Raw genomic sequence first — 23,373 nt, forward strand, 5'->3', positions numbered from 1 at the left:
CAAAACAAGCTGCCTCCCATTTCGTCGTGTTAGTCATCATGAAGGCAGGGTCTGTTGTTGGCTCTGAGCTCGTCACCCTGGAGGAGGTGTAGGAGGTGTCGGAACCCCTCCACAAACCTCTGGACAAGCTAAATAGCAGCTTCAGCAACAGACTAAACAGGAAATCATTCCTTCCTGGTGCTACCAGACTTTACAAGGCCCACTCCATGATGTAGAAATAATACGCTTTCAATTATTATGACTCTCAATACTGCACCTTCTCCTCTTGCACCTTATGTTCCACTTACCGTTTCTCTTCGACATCAGTATCTTATTTTATAGCTGCTTAAGCATTTATTGTATAACATATTTTGTCGTATTGTATATAGTACAGTTAATGTTTCTTTTTTTGCCCTTATATTTTGATTGTATTTGTCCTTACCTGTTTTTCTTATCTCAGTGACATCTTATCAAATTCATCAGGGAGATACCGTTAGATTCCTACTTATCAGGTGTCTATTGTTTTTTTTTCTGCTCAGTTGACCAGATTAAAAACATCTTTCAGTCTTGGTTTGTTGTATATTGTAGGCGTTTCTGTCTTGTTATGCTATTACTATGACAACATATTGAAAAGGTCGAGGTTAGAATGTTGCATCTCCATAACGTTGGCCTGTGACATCTTATCCTCCAGGAAGAAAATAGATTTCTGTTTCCACTCTATGCTCATGCACGTGATTACACTTCCTGCCTCTGTCCAGCAAAACAGGATGTCCTAATGATGTTCTCATTACGAGCACAGACAGCAAAGGCCTGTATTCTCTGTGTAATGATGAAGGTTATGAGTTAGAATATATTTCTTTGATATGAGTGAACTTCACATAAACAGCTTATATCTTTACAATAAATAAACATTCCCACTTTATCTTTTACAGCGTCCAAACAAGGGTCACAGTAAGCTTTTTAAATTTCTACCACAAGATGGCAGCAGTGTTGTTGTTGTGGTTCATTTCCTCTTGTCCAGGTGCTGCTTTTATGTGCTCCTGAAGAATTACCTCTCCAGTGATTAAGCTGCGTGTCTGCACATGTGAATGCTCTGGGTCTGGATTTGAAGTAGAAAATAGAAAACATACTCATACTGTTGTAAGTTAAGCAGTAAAATACACCTACATGTAATTTACAGTAAGTTGTTGATGCAGTCTTCCAACCTCTAAATGTATCAGTAGTTCAGGAAACAGGAAATTGCGCATTTTAAAGTTGTATTGAACACTACCTGCGGTTGTCTGTTTACACTCAGTTTGTAGTTTCCATATTTCTGATTGTACTGGCACATTTTAACAACACTGTCACAATGGGCTTTTGCTTCACAATGAGACAAATCACAACTCAATCTAAAGGAATAAAAACATGATTCAAAATCACTAAAAAACAATTTTACAGTCACCTCATCCACAACTTCTCAGAATATGGATAAGAGGGTTCTGTGTTAATCAGCCTTAACAATTTATATGTTGTTGACATCTAATAATATCCTCCTGGAAATGAACTGCAGCTTCTCTGACACATGTTCATAGTCTCCGTCTTTGAACTTTCCTGACAGCACTTGAAGGCAGCAGTGAATGACCGAAGGCACACGACCCCCAGTGGGCAATCAATTGCCCTCACTTGTAAACATGCAGGCATCCAATCAGTCTTTTTCTGTCAATACGACACACGAGTGGTATGTTATCGTATGTAATTGAATCCTCTGATGAATAGAAGGACATTAAATTAATTTTTTTGGACGGTATAAGTTCTGAAATAGCTAAAATCAGACTTGTTGCGCTCCTGTTTAATCAACCTTTATGATTCAACCAAACCTACGACACAGAACATTAACATTAGATGTAGCTGTTGATTGAGAGTGGGCTTACTTTGTACCCTTGGTTCATATTTTGTTGTTCCAACGATGAGGGCAAGTCAGGACTTACTACTGTCAAAACAAAACCAGACACAGGCTGACAATCTGTAACCAAATGTTATGTTATTTCCTTTGAGAATCCAGAAAAGTTATCTCAGGCAAAGGAGTGAACAGAAAATGTATCCTACAGTTCATAAAAGGCAAGAAAATGTGAGCTGACAATTCATCTATTAACAAGTTTACAGGATTCCAACAATAAACCTCACGCTACCTATTTTTATATGTCTGTGTATTTGAAATGTATTATTCATATTACATTATAAAGTATTTGGGTCAGCAGTATGAAGACATTCATTCCCTAGTTGTTGCATTCAAGGAAAAGAAAAAAAACGACAAACACCTCCAAACATGACCAGGAATACAAGTGGAAGGGGGCAATAACCCCTGGTGCAACATGTTTAAATGTCAACACACAACTAGAGCCCAGACGAATAGTGAAACTGTGTTGTAGATTTAGTGCCTGTGTAATTTGTTGCAGTGTGCATTTGTTGCAGTGCATGACCATAATTTAACAGTAGCAAAAGTATGGAAGAGTGTCAGAGTTAGCAATGTCTGTTTTTGTAGACATACTAGCTAAATTTTGCTAATATTAGCTGACATTAGCCTCCATAAGCCACCGGTCAAGTAAGGAGAGTGTATTGAATTTAGTAAAATGTGTTGAATAGCTGAACAGTTGCACTTTTCATTCATAAGAAGAAGAAGAATGTTTTATTTATTTTTTAAAAAGTTAATGATAACTGCCTAACAAGTAGCATAATTAGCTAATGTGTCTTGTGATTTATTTCACTTTGGCTCCTTTTAAAGTTAAAGATACTATCCTAGTCTTCTGACAAACACTCATTCTGTTGCTTACATGATTCTATTTTATATGTTGTATATGTTTTTTTAAACAGTGTAAAAGACTCTTACTCTTTAAAAAGTCAAATGTATAATGCGCAAAATAAGCTACATTCACACTACACAATGGACCACAAACATTTGTGTATGAAAATGTCCTGAGGACTGAACACTGGACACAAAAACGGCCCTCCAGTGTCGGCAGCACTGCTACACTGACATAGCACATTAGGTTAATACTCGGGCCATCGACCACTAAAAAAATGAATCTAATTAATTACAAGCTTATTTGCTGTGAGCATTAAAAAATATTCCAGTGCAAATGGATTTTGGTAGTGAATCACTGAATAAATGCACATTCTAAACTTTAAAAGGGAGGTTTAATTAATATTTGAATCTATAATACATGAAGCTAAATTGGGGTTTATGTCCATTAGGCACACCTATTACAATATTAGCCTAATTTTAGATATCCTTGATAATTCGCACTCGTCTTTTCTTACATTCCTTCGAGGCTTTTGACACTGTTAAGGAATAATGTTGTTAATTCTCATTAACTTGGGATGTTTGGCTTTGAAGATTTCTTTTGTAATGTAATGGAAACACTGTACATTAATCCCAGTTGTAAGTCTATTGAATAAATCGAGTGATCGTTCCATTGAAGCTGTTTTTAAGGGGCGGCTCTAAAGCCGTCGGAGTAATTGAAGAATTGTCCACTAAGGCCTCTCGTCTTCGCTTAAATCCCATTAATCCCTGCACTAATCAGGAACCTTTCAGTTTCAGGGTCCATCAAATCATGTCAAGGTCTTGGAAAAAGAATTCAAAACAGCACAGTTTGGTTCACGCTTCTTTCTCGGCTATCAGTATTACGCGCCCGACTGACGGGCAAGCCAGCGTGATAATCCAGTGTACCATGTTAAGCAAACAACTGGACAAGATTTACATGCTTTAAACCTTAAAACACAATGGTTCTCCTCTGTAGGAGTGCATTAGCATATGATTCACAAAGAACGTTGTCGGAAGGATTACATAACACTCATTTAAAAGCTGTGAGAATTCATCAGCAAGGGTGCAGTAACAGTGAAATGTTTGCCCGCTGGGGTCAGTGGCCTAAACCGACAGGACACTTACCCTCAAACAAAACACTCTGACCCTGAGTGCCAACCAAGCCCAAAATCTGTTCAATAAGAGCACGTGAATCGTCACCAAGGTACACAGTGTGTCCTCCTACACACAAGTGACAAGGCACCAGCGCTACAACTTACTGGAGGACAAAGCAGCTGCATGTCTGGATACTGTGGACTTTCTCTTTGAGCCCAGGATTAGTCTCAGTCCCACATAAGATTGTTTGTTCTCAAAAAAGGGAAACGTGCAGGTAGGTTTCTCATTTTTAAGTAGGCTCATAATTCATAATCTAATTTTATTTTTCTTTGAAAGTGGATGACAGCGAAATAAAATAAAAATAAAAATGAGTACTTTCATGTGGGATTTAAATTCTGACACGACTGTCACGCAGTAATTATTCTACTTTTGGACGCCCGAGAAGCGCTTTAATTCTTCTGCTTTTCCCAGATGAGTCAACATGCCGGCTGGATCAGTGAGACTGCAAAGCATTAAAAAACTGGGACAGGAAAACCAAAGCTATGACTTTTCAGGTGAAGGTAATGCACTTTTATGTTAACTTTGAGACAGAGGTGCTCAAATCATACTGTGAATGAGAGATTATGTTGCAGCTAGAGATGCAAATTGAAAAAAAAACAAACATTTTCTTTATTGTGTTGCAGAACCAGCTGGCTCCTATATGTAAGTATTCTGAGTATTATATGTCCATCATCTTATTGTTTTAAAGGTGCACTATGTAGTTTTTATTCCATAACTAAGTCAATTGTCAAATTCTCTTTGTTTTCATGACTGAATAAACAAACTGACCTTCAAGGATTTACAATTTTTACTTTGTTTATATGTGGCGGACCCTGCCACCTTTCTAGCTTCAAACAGTGTTCCGGGACCTTATTCCCCCCCCCCCCCCCCCCGAGAACAGCTTGTTTATTCACTAAGGGAAAAGATAAATATTTCTGAGTTTGTATCATTACCTCCTTCATATTGTAAATATCAAGTTCAAATCTACTCACAACTTCATAGCGCCCCTTTGAGATCTATTTGTAGAAGTGGACCTGCTTTTTCTCTGGGGGTTGCTGTCAGTGTGGATGTACTTCACACGCCACATCGCTCTGCTGGAATGTTTTAATATCTAAGCATAGTTTTACAATCCAAGGGCAAACGGCAGCGATTAAACAGTAGAAAGAAGAAAGAAAAAAAAAAGGAAGCAAACAGAAAAGGCGGCCTGAAACGTGCTATCACTCTAAACTAGAAGGATTTGGCTACAATGTGTGACTGTCAGCGCTTTCACAAGAGATCTTGTAGCTAGAAAGAGAGTTATTTATGATGAGGTCAATGACCTTGGTCGTGTGTACACATGTAAGCATGTGGGCATGTAGGCGGGGGGTTTATCCAGCCTTTATATTCAGTCTTTAGCAGCTGTACAAACACTTCACAAAGGAGCATGAATCATGTTTACTGATGCATTTATATATAACATAAATTCTTGTTGGTTGCCAACAACAAGTTTCTGTGAGTTTACTGCAGCTGACCCCGAGAGCTCAACACACTGCAAGCAAACAGGGCTGCAACTCAAGATTATTCTAAATGTCAGTTAATCTGTCGTCTATTCTCAATTAATGGATAAATTGTTTGGTTTATAATATGTCAAAAAATCAGCTGATCACCAAATCCCAAGATGGCATCAACAACCCAAATATGTGCAACTTACTGTCACTGAGGAGGAAAGAAACCAGAAAATATTCATTTTAGAAACTAACATTGGAGAGTTCTTTTTCTTTAATAATTACTCAAACTAATGACTTGATTATAAAAATAGTTTACTAGCTAATCGTCTAGTTGATTAATCATTGCAGCTCAAATCTGAAATAATGTCTTTTTTTTTTAATAACCAGTAAGTTTGCATAAGTATTTATTGTGTTTGTTTTGTTCTTTTTCCTAAATGCTGTTGCAAGTGTGCTGAGATCTCAGGCGCAACCCTGCATGAATGGCTGATCTATTAAATTCAAAGTTTAATGTGTGATAAAGTCTTATTGTGTTGGAAGTGTTATTGAGTGATGTAGTGCGTTTAGCAGGTCACAGTGTGTTCCGTTTTGTTCCATTCAGGTCCATGACAACTTCAAAGGAGGATGAGAAGTGAGTAGAAACACTGAGGCTTTGGATAGTTTGCCACACTGGATAGTTTGCCACTTCAATAAAAAAAACTGATTGGCTTTTTTCCCCCCAAACAGAGATAAGGGAAAAGAGGATCAACCAGCGATAAGGGTCGGCTTCTTTCAGCTGGTAAAACACCCTCCAGTTTTTCATTCATCACTATGAAACATTTACCCCTTTGTCTTCATCTCTGCTTTGGTGTTTGTTCGTATTCTTTCCAGTTCCGTTTTGCCACGTGCCACGACCGGCTGATGATGGTGATCGGGAGCGTGTGCGCCGTGCTGCACGGCTCGGCCCAGCCGCTCATGCTGCTGGTGTTCGGCATGCTCACCGACGCCTTCATCGAGTACGACGTGGAGCTGAACGAGCTGAGCGACGACAGGAAGGAGTGCGTGAACAACACGATCCAGTGGAAGAGGAACTACACGGCAGCGGACAGCCAGAACAACTCGGACTGGTTCATGCACAATTCATCGTGGGAGATGCTCCGACCGCTGAACAACAGGTCGTGCGGGTAAGTGGGTGGCGAGTAATGCATGAGGTGGGCTTTTTTTTCCCAACATCCGACATAGTGTAGGATGTGACGTTGAAAGTTTGAGATCTGTGTTTAAGTGGGCTTGTCGTCCTCATGTGTCTGATTTATTTATCCATCTTTCAGGCTCCTCGACATTGAATATGAAATGACATTATTTGCCTTCTACTACGTCGGAATTGGAGCAGCTGTCTTCTTGCTGGGATACTTTCAGGTTGGTCCTTAAATGTCACTTTTTTCATACAAAGAGAGACATCTCAAATTAGATCAGTCTGTGACATCCATTGCTTTGACTTAAATCTAATCAGCACGACACAATTTGATCCCATCCAGCTATGAGATTTTGAGCAACATCTGAAATCTTTCTCTGATATATTGTCAACTGCATGGCAACAGAACAAATAGTCATCTCTTTCTCTGCTCTCAGGTTTTTTCCCACAGTCCCTAAACACCACAGTTATTAAGTCATTTCTAAACAATCTAGACACCTCACTAAATGAACCATTACGGGACAACATCAAACTCCAAATTCATGAGTAAAATCACAGAAATGGCGTTTTTTTTCTTCTGAGCCATAAACAATCCAGGCAATACTTTGTCCACAGCAGAACACCAAGACAGGCCGCTCTTGTTAAGGTTATAAATTACACAAAATCATATCCAAACATTGGTAAAAATGTCTTGGATCAAACTGCTTCATCCTACATATCCCATAAAGCACTCCAACAGCAGTCCCTCGGCTGCCCTGCTTGCTTTTATATCCAGCAACAACAACCCTGAAGGAATCTGACTGTAACCTACCCTTTTTACGAACTGACAGATCTCCCTGTGGGTGACGTCCGCTGCCAGGCAGATCAAGCTCATCAGAGAAATGTACTTCAGCAGAGTGATGAGGATGGAGATCGGCTGGTTTGACTGCACCTCCGTAGGGGAGCTCAACACTCGCATGTCAGAGTGAGTGGCACCGTGATGACGCGGTCTCCGCTATAAAGAGTATTTCTGGAGTTTCGGTGCGTGTGTGTATTAAAGCGGTCGCGTCTGTGTTGCAGCGACATCAACAAGATCAACGATGCCATGGCGGATCAAGTGGCCATTTTTCTGCAGCGCTTCACCACATTTGTGTGCGGTTTCTGCATCGGCTTTGTGAAAGGATGGAAGCTGACGCTCGTCATTGTCGCAGCGAGTCCACTGATCGGTGTTGGAGCCGGTCTGATGGCTCTGGTGAGGCCCGGTGACTTGACTGCCTTCACTTGAATTGACTTTATTTGGTTTCACTTAATCTGACATGATTTCTCTCTACTTCATTTCACTTCACCTGACCTGAACTGTCCATGACCAACTCCTCGACTTAACCATCATTCTTGATTTGATTTTTCCCGACTTGATTTCTTGCAACTTGAGCTCTCTTGACTCAATTTACTTGACTTGACAATTTAATTTGACTTCTCTTGACTCTAACTCTCTTAAAGGAGCACTACGTAGTTTTGGAGGAGAAATTTAAACTCAGAAATATCTTATTTTTTCATAATCGAATAAACGCTGTTCTCAGAGGAAAATAAAGTCCCCTAAAACACTGTTTAAAATTAGAAAAGGTGGCATCGACCCCTACTTTCTCCCGTCTTCTCCATCAACTTTGCCTCTGTTTTTCCTCCAGTTCGTGGCTAAGCTAACAGGGATGGAGCTGCAGGCCTACGCCAAAGCAGGAGCTGTAGCCGACGAGGTCCTTTCATCCATCAGGACTGTGGCTGCTTTTGGTGGAGAGCTGAAAGAAGTTCAAAGGTAATATCTGCCAGGTTACTTTTCTGTTCATTTGTTTTTACTTCTTATTCCACTCCTCCTCCTCCTCCTCCTCCTCCTCCTGCACAGGTACGACAGGAACTTGGTCTGGGCTCAGCGCTGGGGCATCAGGAAAGGTCTGATCATGGGCTTTTTCACCGGATACATGTGGCTGATCATCTTTCTGTGCTACGGACTGGCCTTCTGGTACGGCTCCAGTCTGGTGGTGGACACCGCGGAGTACACACCAGGAACACTAATGCAGGTATGCCACTTACCACAGGGACAGACTTTGAATCAATAAGGTGTCTTTGTGTTTACTACAACCACGACTGACAGATTAACTCTCAATTTCCATTTTCTGCCTATTTTAACTGTTTTTTTTTTTCAAGCGTTTACTTGCTGGATCTAAACTTCTGGTTTACGTTTTTTGACTGGATGTTTATTGTAACAGTGTTTTGTGCAGGCAGGCAGTTTTGCTTACACACTGACCTCTTCATTTCAGGTGTTCTTTGGGGTTTTGGTCGCAGCCATGAATCTGGGGCAGGCCTCCCCGTGTCTGGAGGCGTTCGCTGCAGGTCGCGGAGCTGCGACCATCATCTTTGAGACTATTGAAAGAGTGAGAATACGTGATGTTATAATTTGGCACAAGGTCAGTTAATTTCAAAGTTAACCTTCCCGCTTCCTGTTGACAAGTCTCATTTTTCATGTCACTGACAGGAGCCTGAGATTGATTGTTTATCCGAGGCGGGATACAAGCTCGACAGGGTCAAAGGAGATATCGAGTTTCACAATGTGACGTTCCACTACCCCTCCAGACCTGAAGTCAAGGTACTTTCAGGATTCACATTTGTCGTCATATATAACTAGAAACTCTCTTTGTCGGTGTGACTTGAAACATGGAGTCGTGTGATCTCTGCGCAGATCCTGGACCAGCTCAGTGTTGCGGTGAAGTCAGGGGAGACCACAGCCTTTGTGGGCCCGAGTGGAGCTGGGAAGAGTACCGCTATACAGCTCATCCAGCGCTTCTACGACCCCAAAGAGGGAATGGTGGGTTTGACTTTTGCCTGCATCTGACGCGAAGGGCTCCCTCGACACAGCGAATCCACCGCCTCCTTCCTTCCAAGCTTGATTCTAGTCATTTCAAAAATAACCATCCCCTGGGGGAGATGGAAGTACACGATAATCTGTTTCATTATTCAGCCAGTGGGCCCCTAACAGCCTCATTTTTCACTTTTACTAGAATTAGAGGTCTTTGCACACCTTCTTTTCTTCCTTTCAGCGGAAGGAAATGGCCACTAGTCTAACAACCCCACCATTTGAATGTAGCATTGCAGCAGGAGGGGGGGAGAAAAAAAATGCCGCAAATCACAGCAGCATAGTACTTTAATAGCACCATCCATCAATGCGAGCGAGTCCCGTTTCTCTCTGTGCGCTCCGTTTCAGGTGACCCTGGACGGTCACGACATCAGGGGACTCCACATCCAATGGCTGCGCTCGCTGATTGGCATCGTGGAGCAGGAGCCCGTGCTGTTCGCCACCACCATCGCTGAGAATATACGCTACGGCCGACCCGGCGTCTCCATGGAGGACATCATCACCGCTGCGAAGGAGGCCAACGCCTACAACTTCATCCTGGACCTGCCGCAGGTGAAGCTGCTCATGATCGTGTGGAAAACAGTACAAATTCAAAGTAGTTTTGACAACCAACAGGCTCAATAACTTCGCCTGTCGTTTGAAATCTGACAGAAATTCGACACCTTGGTCGGGGAGGGCGGAGGTCAGATGAGCGGCGGTCAGAAGCAGCGTATCGCCATCGCCCGAGCGCTTGTCAGGAATCCTCGGATCCTGCTGCTGGACATGGCGACCTCTGCCCTCGACAACGAGAGCGAGGCCGTAGTTCAGGAAGCTTTGGACAAAGTAAGTCCGACTGATCTGCGTGATGAACGAGCTTCTGTTTTTTAAATCTCTAAATCCTCCACTCAGTGTCCTTTTTTGAGGATGGCCGCACACTGAGCCTCGGTTAACATTCAAAATGTATTCAGCACTCTGTTGCACCGAATGTAATTTGTTGGTTTTGCAATAAAAAAAATTAATGATACCAAAAAAGAAGAAAGTTGATGTAGCAGAGAGAGTGATATTGAGTTTAAGTAGCATGAAAGTGTTGCACGTGTTACATTTCCAAGTCAAGGAAGACAACATATTCACATTTCACTTGTTTATTTGGCTCACAGTTTTATGGTTATAAACTCTGGAGAAGGTTCTCTGTCGAGCCAAATAAACAAGTTAAATCTGAGTGTTTCTCTCCTTCACTTGTTACCCTCTCCTCTGTTTTTTGAAATGTGCTCCCTGGCTTTTTGGGTCCAGCGCTCCACTGAGAATCCAATTGTTGTAACTTCCTTTTGCAATATTGACTTTTTTTATTCCTTGGCAAAACCGGGGGCATTACTCATAATTCAACTCAAATGTGTGTCAAAGACTCTTGTGTGTTATCCTTGTAGCTGCTAATGTAGCCTGGAGCTGCTAGCATCAAGACTTTGAAGTGCAGAATCGTTTTTTGTTTCCCTTCAAAGAAGGGAATCTAAAAGTGGGAGCTTTAACGGAAGAAAGAAATTAACATGTATTCATTTAGTAATTATAAAAAATACAGTTTTCGTCAAGAGATTCAAGCACGCTGTAATTGCTGTTACTTTGACTCACTTCCTGTCTGTTTCGCAGATAGAAATCTCTTCCTTCCTCTCTACATCACGACACTTGCATGCCACCTTTTCTTTTTATGAGGCAGCTCTCTTTGCCTCCTTCTTTGCTTCTAGCATTTTTCTTCACTTTGGCTTGGCTTTACTCATCAAGAGTGTTCATACAACATACATTTGATCTCATCGCAGGTACGCATGGGTCGCACCACCATCTCCATCGCCCACCGGCTGTCCACCATAAAGAACGCCGACGTGATCGTGGGCTTTGAGCACGGCCGAGCTGTGGAGAAGGGCAAGCACAACGAGCTGCTGGAGAGGAAGGGGGTCTACTTCACACTTGTCACCCTGCAGAGCCAAGGAGACCAGGCTCTGAACGAGAAGGCTCGGGAAAGTGGGTCCAGCAGTGTCAAGTCTTGTTATCTCAGTCAAATATTTAACCCAGGATACACTGATTGTGTGCTAATTCAATCGATCTCTTGCACTAGTGGCTAACAAAGACGAGGAGACAGAGAGGCTGTCCAGGGCGGGCAGCTACCGCGCCAGTTTGAGGTATGATACCGACACATTCCCAATCACCCCCTGCCATTAATCACTTGCTCATTTGCTTCCTTTGTGTATAATATCCATCTGCGTGGTCCTGACTGTGCATCTAAATAGGATTTTACAGTCTGAAATTGAATTGTGTCACGGCCGAACCTGATACCTTCATTTACTTAATTACCCTTTTACATTTCGCTGACACTATCATCCAGAGCCACTCACAAAGTGGTGCGACAGCAGAGGGGGTCCTCTATCAACACCATTACAAGAGCCCAGTAATGAGTGCAGGAAGAAGAACAGCAGCAGTCAAGGAGCGACGACATATTGTCCCTAGACTATTCATGTGCATGAAGTGATGGATAAAAACAGTTCAGAAACCTTTTTTCTTTTTCAAACCAGGTACATTTTCTTTGTTTTGCAGAGCGTCGATCCGCCAGCGGTCTCGATCTCAGCTGTCCAAGCTGATGCCAGACTCTGTTTCCCTAACTGGAGAGCTCGGCCCCAGAGCTTACTCTATGTCACAGGCAGACAAATCCAAGGTGTGCATACATTGCTATGTGTGGGAGTGTAAGACCACTGTTGAGAAACGCTCCTGGCATTGTTTTTGTTTTTTTTTTCTATATCAATAGCATACGCAGATAAAAGCTTTCACTGCCTGCTGAAATCTATGCGTCTGTGTGAATGCTCAGAATGCAGTCCCAGAGGAGGATGAGGAAGAGGTCGTGGAGCCGGCTCCAGTCACCAGGATCCTCAAGTACAACATACCTGAGTGGCCCTATATGCTTTTTGGATCCGTTGGGGCTGCCATAAACGGAGGAGTCAACCCCGTCTACGCTCTGCTGTTCAGTCAAATCCTGGCGGTGAGGTTCACGTTCTTCTGAAACACATAAATCATGTTCCTTTTTAAATGCTTTAAAGCCACTATATGTAGATTTTGACATGTAAGAATCTGGTCCCCTGTTTTTGTGACAGCAACAACCCACTAGGTGAAAGAAGAGTCATTAAATGTGTGGCAAACTGCTGCAAACTGCTACAAAATCACCTTCGTTTGCAGCTACATAAAATCGAATATTAACACTTGTACAAAGGATGTAGCCAATTTTAAAGGAGTTGTACACTATTACTTAGAAGGCTAACTGGTTTCACTTGTAGCCATCATCACAACCAACAAACCAACCATAGCAAAAGTTGCTTGTTTAAGCTAGCTGTGCTGGTTACCCTATAATGTTTGAGAACACATCAAAGTCAGTATAACGTTCTGTTGACATTAGCAGCATCACATGCTAACTAGCCCTTTGTAGCCCCATATACCCCTCTGAGCTGGCTAGCTTGCTAGTTGTTAGCTAGCCTGATAGTTATGTTGGATAGTACCAGACAATACGTCGACACAGTTTATTTAAGAGATAGTTGTTGTAAGACCGCGCTTCTTTGGGGCAGTTTTTATGAAGACAGGGTTAAAAAAATAAAATAAAATTGGATGGTGCGATTAATAAGCTAACAAGCTATGATAGCTTCCTCCTTTTAGGACTCTAACCTTCCTGTTTTAAATGCTAGTGTTTAAACTGAGCCACTTTTAAAATCATTTTTGCAGGTATGTTAACCTTTTTCCAAAAAACTAATTCTATATTGACATAAAATCCTACATATGGTGGCTTTAAACTGTCAACAATATCTAAGATAAATAATATGACTAAATGGAACAAGCTTGGTGTACGGTGTCATCAGTAAAACCTTATGTAAGAATGATAATTACTTCTATGTAAATACATATGCTAATTATTTATTACCATATATTATCACATTGATTAAGTATAAATGCTCAAGGCCTGATTAACTTTTCTTTTTAAATGTGTGTGTGTGTGTGTTTTTGTGTGTGTAGACCTTCGCAATAACGGACCCTGTGGTTCAGAGGAGGGAGATTGATAGTGTCTGCATGTTCTTTGTCGCGGTCGGCGTGGTCTCCTTCTTCACTCAGATGCTGCAGGTAGAGTAGCAGTCTGCTTTGGAAAGACTGATTGCACTCCTGCCTTCACCCCCTGCATGTGTTCAAGGTTGTGGGGAAAGTCACAAGAGACCGCATTCATTTTTAACAAATTAATACTTGCTTTGGATGAAAAGGATCGTCCTACGTCCTGCTGAGATGCTGTTCCAGAATCATGAGTCCTGAGGAAGACAGAGACATCTTATCAGGATACTGATATATTAAATGAGGTATTTTTGACTTCAATAAAAAGTACTTCCCACGTTTGTCTCGCCAGGGTTATGCCTTCTCCAAGTCTGGAGAGCTGCTGACCCGCAGGTTAAGGCGGCTTGGCTTCCACGCCATGCTGGGTCAAGAGATCGGCTGGTTTGATGATCACAGAAACAGCCCCGGAGCTCTGACCACGCGCCTGGCGACCGACGCCTCACAAGTCCAAGGAGTGAGTTGCAGCCTTCATATAAAAACGATAATGACTTTGAAAAGTGATCCGGTTCCACATGCAGCGATAAACTGACGGTTTTATTTAAAAAGCTGACGAGGTGAGATTTATCCAATGCAGCAGGCCATTTGTTCGTTTAAACATAAATCTAAAACGATTTTATAATATATAGTGCTCATATCCTGCAGAGGCACTTTCCACACCAACTTATAATACACAGCGAGGAGGCAGAGCACTACAGAGGAAATCAAGAAAACAAAAAAAGTTTTGGGGGGGGTTTTCAGGCTGTGTTGAAGCTTGTAATGCCCAAAAACGCTGACATGACCTACACAACACCTTAAATATGCACTCTGTTGTCGGTCATTCATCGGGAAATGTAGAGGAACACTGACATGATCAACAAAATTTATTTTTCTAGCTTACATGTCTATTTTAATGGAAATCAAGTATTAAAGAACATTTATAGCCTCCTTTTTGGAATTAAATGTGCTTGCTAGGCAATAATTAGGTGAATTTTTAGGCATTTATGCATTTGAATGTATTGAACTACATGTGTTTTGAGGAGAATGAGCATATTACAAGACATCAAGTGACTTTTTTCTTCTCTTCCTAAGGCTACGGGCTCGCAGATCGGCATGATTGTCAACTCCCTGACCAACATCGGCGTGGCCGTCCTCATGTCCTTCTACTTCAGCTGGAAGCTCACGATGCTCATCCTGTGCTTCCTGCCGTTCATCGCTCTGTCGGGCGGCTTCCAGGCCAAGATGCTGACAGGGTTCGCGAAGGAGGACAAGGCGGCCATGGAGGCAGCCGGACAGGTCAGATTTTGTTGTTTTCTGCTCAACAACTCCACCAAAGCCTGATTATTCATCAGCCTCCTGTTTCTCTAATGAATGACAAGTCAAAAGCATCATCTTAATAATCCTGCTAAACTTAAAGGTGGAAGGCGACACCGGCTGACAGCAGGTACAGACAGCTTAACGACGAGTCTATTTCAGGCTCCAGGTTTCAGCTTCTTTTTTCCTCCATAACTAAAGAAAAGCTCTACAGCCCTGCAGCTGAACTCAGATCTCGGTACAATGGGAGTTTATTAAGGCGCTCCTGCAATTTGGCAAGTTAGGAACGGAGCCTCGCGCCGTCAAGCTCGACTCCTGCTGAGGCCACCCATGCTTAAAATGCAGCGAAAGACACAGTGGATAAAACCTCAGGCCAGGGAAGAGCAGGAAAGTTCACAATCAAAGGAAAAGTAGTCAATTTACCATGAACTTTCTTTACGCTATCTTAATCACCCCCATGCAGTAAACCTTACCCATCCAAATAAAATGGATTAGATGAAAGTTTAATGATCCCTATGGGGGGGAAATTGGCTTACTGCAGCAGCATAAAATAGGATATAGATAAGAAGAGAGCAAAATGCGTTATCTACATCTCACTCCCCTTCACACACTACAAACACATAAGAGTTATGTGCAGCTTCTTTTCAGCTATCAGCCTTTTTTTTTTTTTTATCTGGTATTGGAATTTCAACCTGAGTCCTCCGTTTACAGATTTCTGGTGAGGCACTGAACAACATCCGCACCATCGCAGGCCTGGGGAAAGAGAGGAGCTTCGTGGAAATCTACACGGCCCAGCTCGACGCTCCGTATGAAGCGGCCCTGAAGAAGGCGAACGTGTACGGAGCCTGCTACGGCTTCGCCCAGTGCATCATCTTCTTCACCAACTCGGCCTCCTACAGGTTTGGAGGCTACTTGGTGCGACAGGAGGGGCTCCACTTCAGCTTGGTGTTCAGGTGAGAGGACGAGGCTGCACAGTGTGGCGTTACTTCACAGCTTTCCATAAGTCTTGTTCGGTATTTTTGACTTCTCATGGCTGAAAATCATTTCAAATTTATCGAACCACATCACAAATCAGGATATTTAATTCGTGGGCAAGAGGGTTTGCACCCAAATGCTCGGGTTTAGCATAGGGTTAGCGTTAGCGGTCACTTAAAAGGGCTGTGATACAGCTGTCAGTGAACAGTGAGGTAAAATGACACACTCATGTTTGTAAAGGCAATTTGAAACTACTATAGAGATAGGTTTACAGAGGAAAAAAACATGGAGTAGGTATTGATAGAAAACATCAACCATAAAACAGAAAAACTAGGATTGATTTCATTATTTTCTTACTTAAAAAAGGTGCAGTGTGTAGTTTTTGAAAGAACTTTTAATCAGAAGATCTTTATTGATGATTTTCTGAATTAAACAAACTAAAACTCTTAGTTGTCCTGACAGAATAAACTGAATAAACAAACTGACCTGAAAGGACAACACAATTTCATTCTGTTTTACTTTGTTTATATGTGGCGGACCCTGCCACCTTTTCTAGCTTCAAACAGTGACCTGGGGACCTTATTTTCCTCTGGCAACAGCATGTTTATTCAGTTAAGAAAAAATAATTAAGTTTATTTAAAATTCTGAGTTTTAAATTTTCTTTCCAAATCTACACAGTGCCCCTTTAAAATAACAAGAATCAACTGCACCAGGAGGGAGTGAGAACCCAACCCTGTGGCGAGACGGTTGAGGTAGAAAGGGATTGACAGATGTGTTACATTACATCGTTTTCCCTGTCAGGGTCATCTCAGCCATCGTCACCAGCGGCACAGCCCTCGGCAGAGCCTCCTCCTACACGCCGGACTACGCCAAGGCCAAGATTTCAGCAGCTCGTTTCTTCCAGCTGCTGGACCGTGTGCCTCAGATCAGCGTCTACAGCGACAAGGGAGATAAATGGGTATGAGCGCGCCTGTGATGCTGCGCGGTGGCATGCCGAGTGTGTAAAAAGGATCGATCCAGGGGGAATCGAGATCTTGATTTCTTATTCCTTTATTGTTGGGCTCATTCATTTTACATCAGTCATGAAAGAAAGGGAAGGAAGGAGGAGGAAATGAGGGAAGTCCTTTTTATTTTGAACATCCAAAAGACGCAAGAAATTCCTGATAACACAAGTACACATAGTCCTTTAAGAGATGTAAATCCTCTTGAATAATGGAAAACATTCTTAAACAGATAGTCAGCATTAAAACGAAACTCTTTACTACCGCTGCCATTAGAGAGTTTACCTCCCTTCAGTGGACAGGAGGTGGCACCCTAACACACCACGGTACAGACACCAACCTTTGTACTTTTCCCTCCCCCTCTGCTGTGTTTTCAGGATAACTTCCAAGGGAACATTGACTTCATTGACTGCAAGTTCACCTACCCCACCAGGCCAGACATCCAGGTCCTGAATGGGCTGAATGTGTCGGTGAAGCCCGGTCAGACGCTGGCCTTTGTGGGCAGCAGCGGCTGCGGGAAGAGCACCAGCGTTCAGCTGCTGGAGAGGTTTTATGATCCAGACCAGGGCAGAGTGGTGAGCAGGAACACCACATATGTACACTGAATCTAAAAGTGTATTATAATTATATACAACCTTGAGTGTTAGCTTGCAGCAACGTTGTAGGTTTTCCAAATGCCGACCACACCATGATGCAGAAATATGTATAAGTATTTTAGTATTTTGGTCTTCAGGCCCGTCTGCCAGCTGCTTATCTAACCCTGCAGTCTGAGTGTGGATAGTTGGATTCAGGTGCATTCTATGGATGTTTCCTCCAGGACACAGCAAACGAGAGGTCTGACTTTAAAAAACAGCCAACCTTATATTGTCCCGGCAGCTGCTGACCTTTATCCAAATGTCACACGTCTCATTCTGACATGAATAAGTCATTTATATCGTCTGCTCTCGGCCTACGCTCCCCATAAGGATCAGTTGTACCTCGAGTGTCATTGTACAAAGTAAAAAACGTCATTTGTCAAAGTCAAAGAATAATTGCTGGACATTTAGCGTACTCGGTGATCGAAGCATTTCCGACTCTTCAGTGACTTCACTTCATTTATCAGTCAGACGTTTATGCTGACTTTGTGCTTTATTCAAAAAAAAAAAAAAAAAAAAGAGTGGGCACTCCACCCAGGATGGAGGTTTGTCTTCGTGCCAGTGATGAAGCCCTGCCAAGATTCAAATGGCCTTAATTGAGTTGGAAGTGGTTTGGAAACGCGTCGTCCTGATTCTCTGTCTGAGATTTAGAAAGGACGGCGTCACCTCTGCGTAGTTAGGAGGGAAACGACATGGAGATGGTGTTATGATAGCTCATTACGTGGATTGTGTTTGATTATCATATTGCTTTCTACTAATGGGGAAATCAATTGCTTTCCTGCAGCTGATTGATGGCCATGACTCGACTCGCGTCAACGTGCCCTACCTGCGCTCCAAGATTGGCATCGTGTCCCAGGAGCCCATCCTGTTCGACTGCAGCATCGCGGAGAACATCAAGTACGGCGACAACCTGCGGGAGATCAGCATGAACGACATCATCTCCGCCGCTAAGAAGGCCCAGCTCCACGACTTCGTCATGGGGCTGCCCGAGGTACCAGGGACATTTTGTTTGGCGGGGAGGTTCTAGTTCGTCTGGGTTCAGAAAAACAGGCAAACACAGGCAGCGATCATGGCTGTAGGAGAGAGGCTGGTACAAACACACACCGGGCTGGATGTGTGAAGGAGAAGCAGGTGTGCAGGTGAGCGTGATGCTTCAGAATGCATCTCATCTCACGACAAGGGTCTCCCTAGAAATGCCCCTGAAGTTCCAGCTGAGACATTCCTCTTAAGAGCTTCTCCCAAATCTGCTGAGGGCAACGCCGTCAACCGTGATTGGTTCAGACAGGGGACAGGCCTGTGTCAGGGAATGTGAACTAAATAAAATATTCATCAATATAGACTAATCTGATGTATGTGTGCCTCCGAAATGCATTCACTGGTCTGATATTGGTTGTGACAGCTTTGGTATTTTTAGTTTTCGTCCGATCTACGCTCGCTATCAGAGTTATGTTCCGTGAAACAAACCCAGTGAATATAACTCCTTGACTTGCAATCAAGCATTTAAATCAGGTTAATCAAGACATTAAAGACAGAGTTGTGAAATGGTAAATGCTGAATTTTGGACAGGAAACTTATGATCAAGAAACCGGATTTCTTCTTGTCTGCATTTCTTCTTTCCTCTCTCTCTTGCAAAGAGAGCCGGATCGCTTTCGTTTTCCTCAATATTTCTGTACCGTAAATCAACTTGTCGGTGCTCGCTGATGGACAAACTCTTCTTCTGGTATTTCTGTAGAATCGTCTTGATGCCAGTCAGCTGATGTACACTGAAACTGATATATCTGCAATAAGCTAATATGGGCTGATGTATCAGCGTGGCAGTGTGTCAGCACTTGTCAGTGTAGCGCCACAGGTCTTCTCACAGACGAAATCGAGTCCGACGCACCTCTTATTTTTAGGAGTTTCTCTTAAATTGGCCAGTTAGCAGCTACATTTAGCCTTCAGGAGGATGTGTTGGCTCTCAGGTGTAGGGAGAGTCTGAGGGCGACGTGTGGTAAGTTTCATTAATAAAGAGCCCTGGGAGAAGTGATGGAGGCAAAGAGAGAAGCCTCATGACATTTTGTACCTGCTGCTTATTGTTTTTTCTCAAAGGAAATGGATTGCAGGTCTTTATTGCCTGCTGATTTTTTTATGACCTCACACAGAGAGAGAAGAAGGGGAGGATTTTTTACTTCACAACAAATAAGATGCGACTGTCCAAATGGGGAGATTTAGGACATTTACTATAAATCTTCTTTGTTCCCGTTTCAGAAATACGACACAAACGTTGGGGCCCAGGGCTCTCAGTTGTCTCGCGGACAGAAGCAGCGCATTGCCATCGCCAGGGCGATCATACGTGACCCCAAGATCCTGCTCCTGGACGAGGCGACCTCGGCGCTGGACACCGAGAGCGAGAAGGTACGCTTCATTAAACCCCGAACAGCAGCGTCATCGTATGCTGAATCCACAAACCTCACATGACAGCACTGTGCAGCTGCTTGATATTCTCCGGGCACGGAGAGCAAGGAGAGCATGCAGTTAATTATTATTATCATTAACATCATTATCATTCATCATCTCTATTATTATCACCAGAGGCTCACAGTTCATGCCAACCCTCCAGTAGAGCCTCTTTAAGATGAATGTAGTCTGTTGGCCTGTGCTGTAGCTTTTCCAGCTCAAAAGGCTGAACCATGCTGAGGACAAAGAGGCCTCCGCAGCGCACTGAAGCATTCTAATGACAGTAATCAACGCATGATTGTGAAATTGGTATAATTGTCTGCGCCATGGGAGAACTGATGATGGCTCCCGTCTGCGAGTGTCCACGGACGCCGCTTCATGTGTGTGTTTTCTTCGACAGACGGTGCAGGCGGCCCTGGACAAAGCCAGAGAGGGACGGACCTGCATCGTCATCGCCCATCGCCTGTCCACCATCCAGAACTCCGACATCATCGCCGTCATGTCCAGGGGCTTCGTCATCGAGAAGGGATCGCACGACCAGCTCATGGCCTTGAAGGGAGCGTACTACAAGCTGGTTACCACAGGAGCACCAATCAGCTGAGCACTCAGAGATACAGCACAATTAGCAAGGCAGCCAAGAGTAATGAATGTAAAGCAGTGCTACTGCCGTACAAGGAGAGAGGCCTGGAAGTGTGCCATACTTGAACAATGCTTGTATTTGGGTAGAATCCTGTCATAAAGAGAGTCACACAGGCTGTTTATGGGGTGTTTTAAGGTCTGCTATGATGACAGTTGTTTACGTCTTGGATAATAGGTATTGATAGTGGCTGTCTCAGTATCTGAAGAGCATGTTGACATGCCACCGGGCAGCAGGAAAGTGTCTCCCACATCTGAAAAAGCACCTGGTATTTAGAGCTAAGTGTACCCCACTACTCACCACAGTCTACTGCACCAAACCAGTGCCTTAGTGGTAATGTGCCTATAAACTAGGTTTACAACCAACAACAATCAATAGACATAAAGAATTTCAGGACCATGCTGGATATTATTGATATTGGTTGTGTCCAAACATGACAAAGTTATGGCAGAACATCCCCAGATGTACTGTTATTGTAATATAGGAAATAGAGTGATAAGAATTATATATAAAATAATTGCATTTTTTATATCATATAATTTTATCAATGGTTTTAACAAAATACTTAGTTAAGATGTGAGGATTGATTGATAACTCATGTTTATATACTAAATATCAAGCAAGAGCTAGCTAGCAGGTGATTAGCTTAGCATAAAGACTGGAAACAGCTAGCTCTGGCTCTGTCCAGCACCTCTCAAATACACTGTTTAACATCTTGTATCATAATTAACATAATTCAACCAATGAACATTTATGTTTGTGTACAGTGGATGAAACATGTTAATTAGTGAAATTTATAGGTGCTAACTTGAACAGCGCCAGGCTAGCCGTTCCCCTCATGGTTCCAACAAGGGAAATCTGGAGTAAAGCCAAAAAGTTCCACTTGGCTCATAAAGCTAGCGTGGGCTAACTTCTGGTTTAGCCCTCTGCTAACTTAAAATTCATCGTGCTGCTAGACTTCTTCGAATGTTGTCGGACCAAATGGCTCAAATTCTGGTCCTGAAGCGAGTCATTTTGCAGGGTTGTGACGCCAAAAAATTTATGGGAAAGGGTCTTTTTGGATCAGTGTCCATCACATGATATTGTACTTACCATTTCTGTTTGAATACCAGTGCTCCTCGTGCTTGCTTTGTTTCCCCTTGCCTCTGGTCTTTATGCTAAGCTAAGCTAATCACCTCCTGGCTGTAGCTTCACATTTGGCACACAAACAGGAGCGTGGTATCAATCTTCTTGTCTGCCAACAAGAAAGTGAATGTCAAACTAAAGCCATTCAAAATAATATCACACTGTGTTTTTTGTACATACTTGTTTCTGGATAATTGACTTTAATCGCTTCATGCTTTGTATTCCTTGTCCCAGCTGTTTGTTTATCAGTGTCATTGGATTGAAACTGTGATGCTGTATGGATGCTCCTATTTTTTATGCTTTATGTGGAAGGAAAATAAAACTATCAAAGTGCTCGGCTGAGCCACGTGTGGCATTTATGCAAATGTGAGGAACGAGATGAGCTCTGCTACATGCTTAGAGTCCCAACGGGCACCTGGGTATTGCCGGCAGCTACTGAAAATACATCACACAAATGGGTTACCTTTAAAATACTGCAAGTGTGGGAGTTGAAATCTGTGTATTTCACCTTACTACAGTTAAGTTATTCCTGGTTATGAAAGAGTTGTTTTTCAGGTACCTATAATAAAAGTTAGATTAAATATTCAGCCTACCTGTGTGGTTTTCTCACAGTCAGTCAGTCGACTGTCAGCAGACCTCCATCAGGTGTTTTCAGTTAAGCTGAATAGACCTCTGCTCAGGTTAAAGATGGCTTGCCTCCTGAATCGGCCAATCAGGGACTACTTTGAAACACTAACTTGGATAGTGGTGCCTTCATGGACACTTGGACATCTAATAATTGATAGTGGACTTCTAAATCTTAGCGTGTTCATGCTGTTTGGAGATCAAAATCAGAAGAAAAACACAAAGCAAACATGTCTTGAAAAGATCTGCTGCATTATATAAATGGTTATAACTGAAATGTGAATGGAGTGTCCTTGAACGCAAAAATGTGATAAAATGCAGACAGAGACAAGTCAAAAATATATCTGACCACTTCGGTTAATAAAACTACAAGTTAAATAAATACAATCTAACCTGGAATATAAAGACAAAAAGATCTAAAAGAGCTAACTCAAATTTGTTGATACAATTATTTCACACCTTTCACCCCAGTTTGCCTTTTTTTGTAAAAGCACAAGTTATGCTCTATTTTTCCGGCTAGCTTACCCGGAAAACTAACAAACTTGTAGCTCGACTGAGAACTAGCTTTTTCAGATAGCTCAGCGCTGAAGCTAACTTTATCATATCACCAGTATATGGTAGCTGACTTTGTTAGCATTAGCTTGCTGGATAAAATGCTACTTGTTGAGAATATTTCAGTACATCAATTTGTTGCCCAGTTTCATGACGCAAGTAAATAAAAAATAGCTATAGTTAAAGGGTGCTCTTTGGTTTCAATGAATGTAGTCGATTTATTCTATGAACTCATTGGAGTTTACGGGAATTTCTAAAGCAGTGATGTCCTTATACATTCTTTCTACAACATTTATTTGATTGTTTATTGATTGTTGTAGATGTATATAACCTTTACTGCCTTTTCTCAGTCTTGAGGCTCCGTGGACACACCACCAAATGAGAGAAAATGGCTCCTACTTTCAGCAACATTACCACATGATGATAAAATAAGTTTGACAGAAAAACAAGGGCAAGAAAACGGTCACTGTGATGGATTACATATATCAGGCAAGTTTCTCTCTCAGCACCTGGCAGAAATGAATACAAATCACATGCTGCCG

General features: G+C 42.5%; 1 protein-coding gene and 1 long non-coding RNA gene across 3 annotated transcripts; one reads left to right on the forward strand and one right to left on the reverse strand.

The window, feature by feature from the left end:
• Positions 1–203: 203 nt before the first annotated feature.
• On the reverse strand, positions 204–16,711 carry LOC115577112 (uncharacterized). The gene is made up of 7 exons (XR_003983027.1): positions 16,606–16,711; positions 13,835–14,022; positions 13,488–13,753; positions 12,356–12,467; positions 8,847–8,962; positions 1,890–1,948; positions 204–1,078 (listed from the first exon to the last, which is right to left on the reverse strand). It is a non-coding gene; the product is annotated as an uncharacterized LOC115577112 (long non-coding RNA).
• LOC115577110 (bile salt export pump-like) lies at positions 4,023–22,236 on the forward strand. 2 transcript variants are annotated; one of them, XM_030409927.1, is made up of 29 exons: positions 4,023–4,148; positions 4,346–4,434; positions 4,558–4,576; positions 5,999–6,028; positions 6,124–6,175; positions 6,268–6,560; positions 6,705–6,792; positions 7,399–7,532; positions 7,628–7,799; positions 8,233–8,357; positions 8,445–8,619; positions 8,860–8,973; positions 9,075–9,185; positions 9,279–9,404; positions 9,801–10,004; positions 10,104–10,274; positions 11,240–11,441; positions 11,536–11,599; positions 12,012–12,129; positions 12,280–12,450; positions 13,470–13,574; positions 13,849–14,010; positions 14,625–14,828; positions 15,558–15,799; positions 16,623–16,779; positions 17,200–17,397; positions 18,242–18,448; positions 19,705–19,851; positions 20,294–22,236. In XM_030409927.1, exons 2-29 carry the CDS (start codon positions 4,356–4,358, stop codon positions 20,492–20,494), a joined length of 4,071 nt encoding a protein of 1,356 aa, XP_030265787.1. In that variant the 5' UTR covers positions 4,023–4,148; positions 4,346–4,355; the 3' UTR covers positions 20,495–22,236. The 2 variants fall into 2 exon arrangements, with proteins under 2 accessions (XP_030265787.1, XP_030265788.1); XM_030409928.1 differs by having other exon boundaries at positions 4,346–4,428.
• Positions 22,237–23,373: the final 1,137 nt, after the last annotated feature.

Source organism: Sparus aurata, chromosome 24 (assembly GCF_900880675.1).
Source record: "Sparus aurata chromosome 24, fSpaAur1.1, whole genome shotgun sequence".
NCBI classification, from domain to species: domain Eukaryota; kingdom Metazoa; phylum Chordata; class Actinopteri; order Spariformes; family Sparidae; genus Sparus; species Sparus aurata.

What these genes read in the sequence shown, in the direction of transcription:
- LOC115577110 (XM_030409927.1), top strand. Translation starts at nt 4,356, where the DNA reads ATGCCGGCTGGATCAGTGAGACTGCAAAGCATTAAAAAACTGGGACAG. An exon ending in TCTTGCTGGGATACTTTCAG is followed by an intron (nt 6,793 to 7,398) that starts GTTGGTCCTTAA and finishes ACGAACTGACAG; the next exon opens with ATCTCCCTGTGGGTGACGTC. An exon ending in ACGCCTCACAAGTCCAAGGA is followed by an intron (nt 14,011 to 14,624) that starts GTGAGTTGCAGC and finishes TCTCTTCCTAAG; the next exon opens with GCTACGGGCTCGCAGATCGG.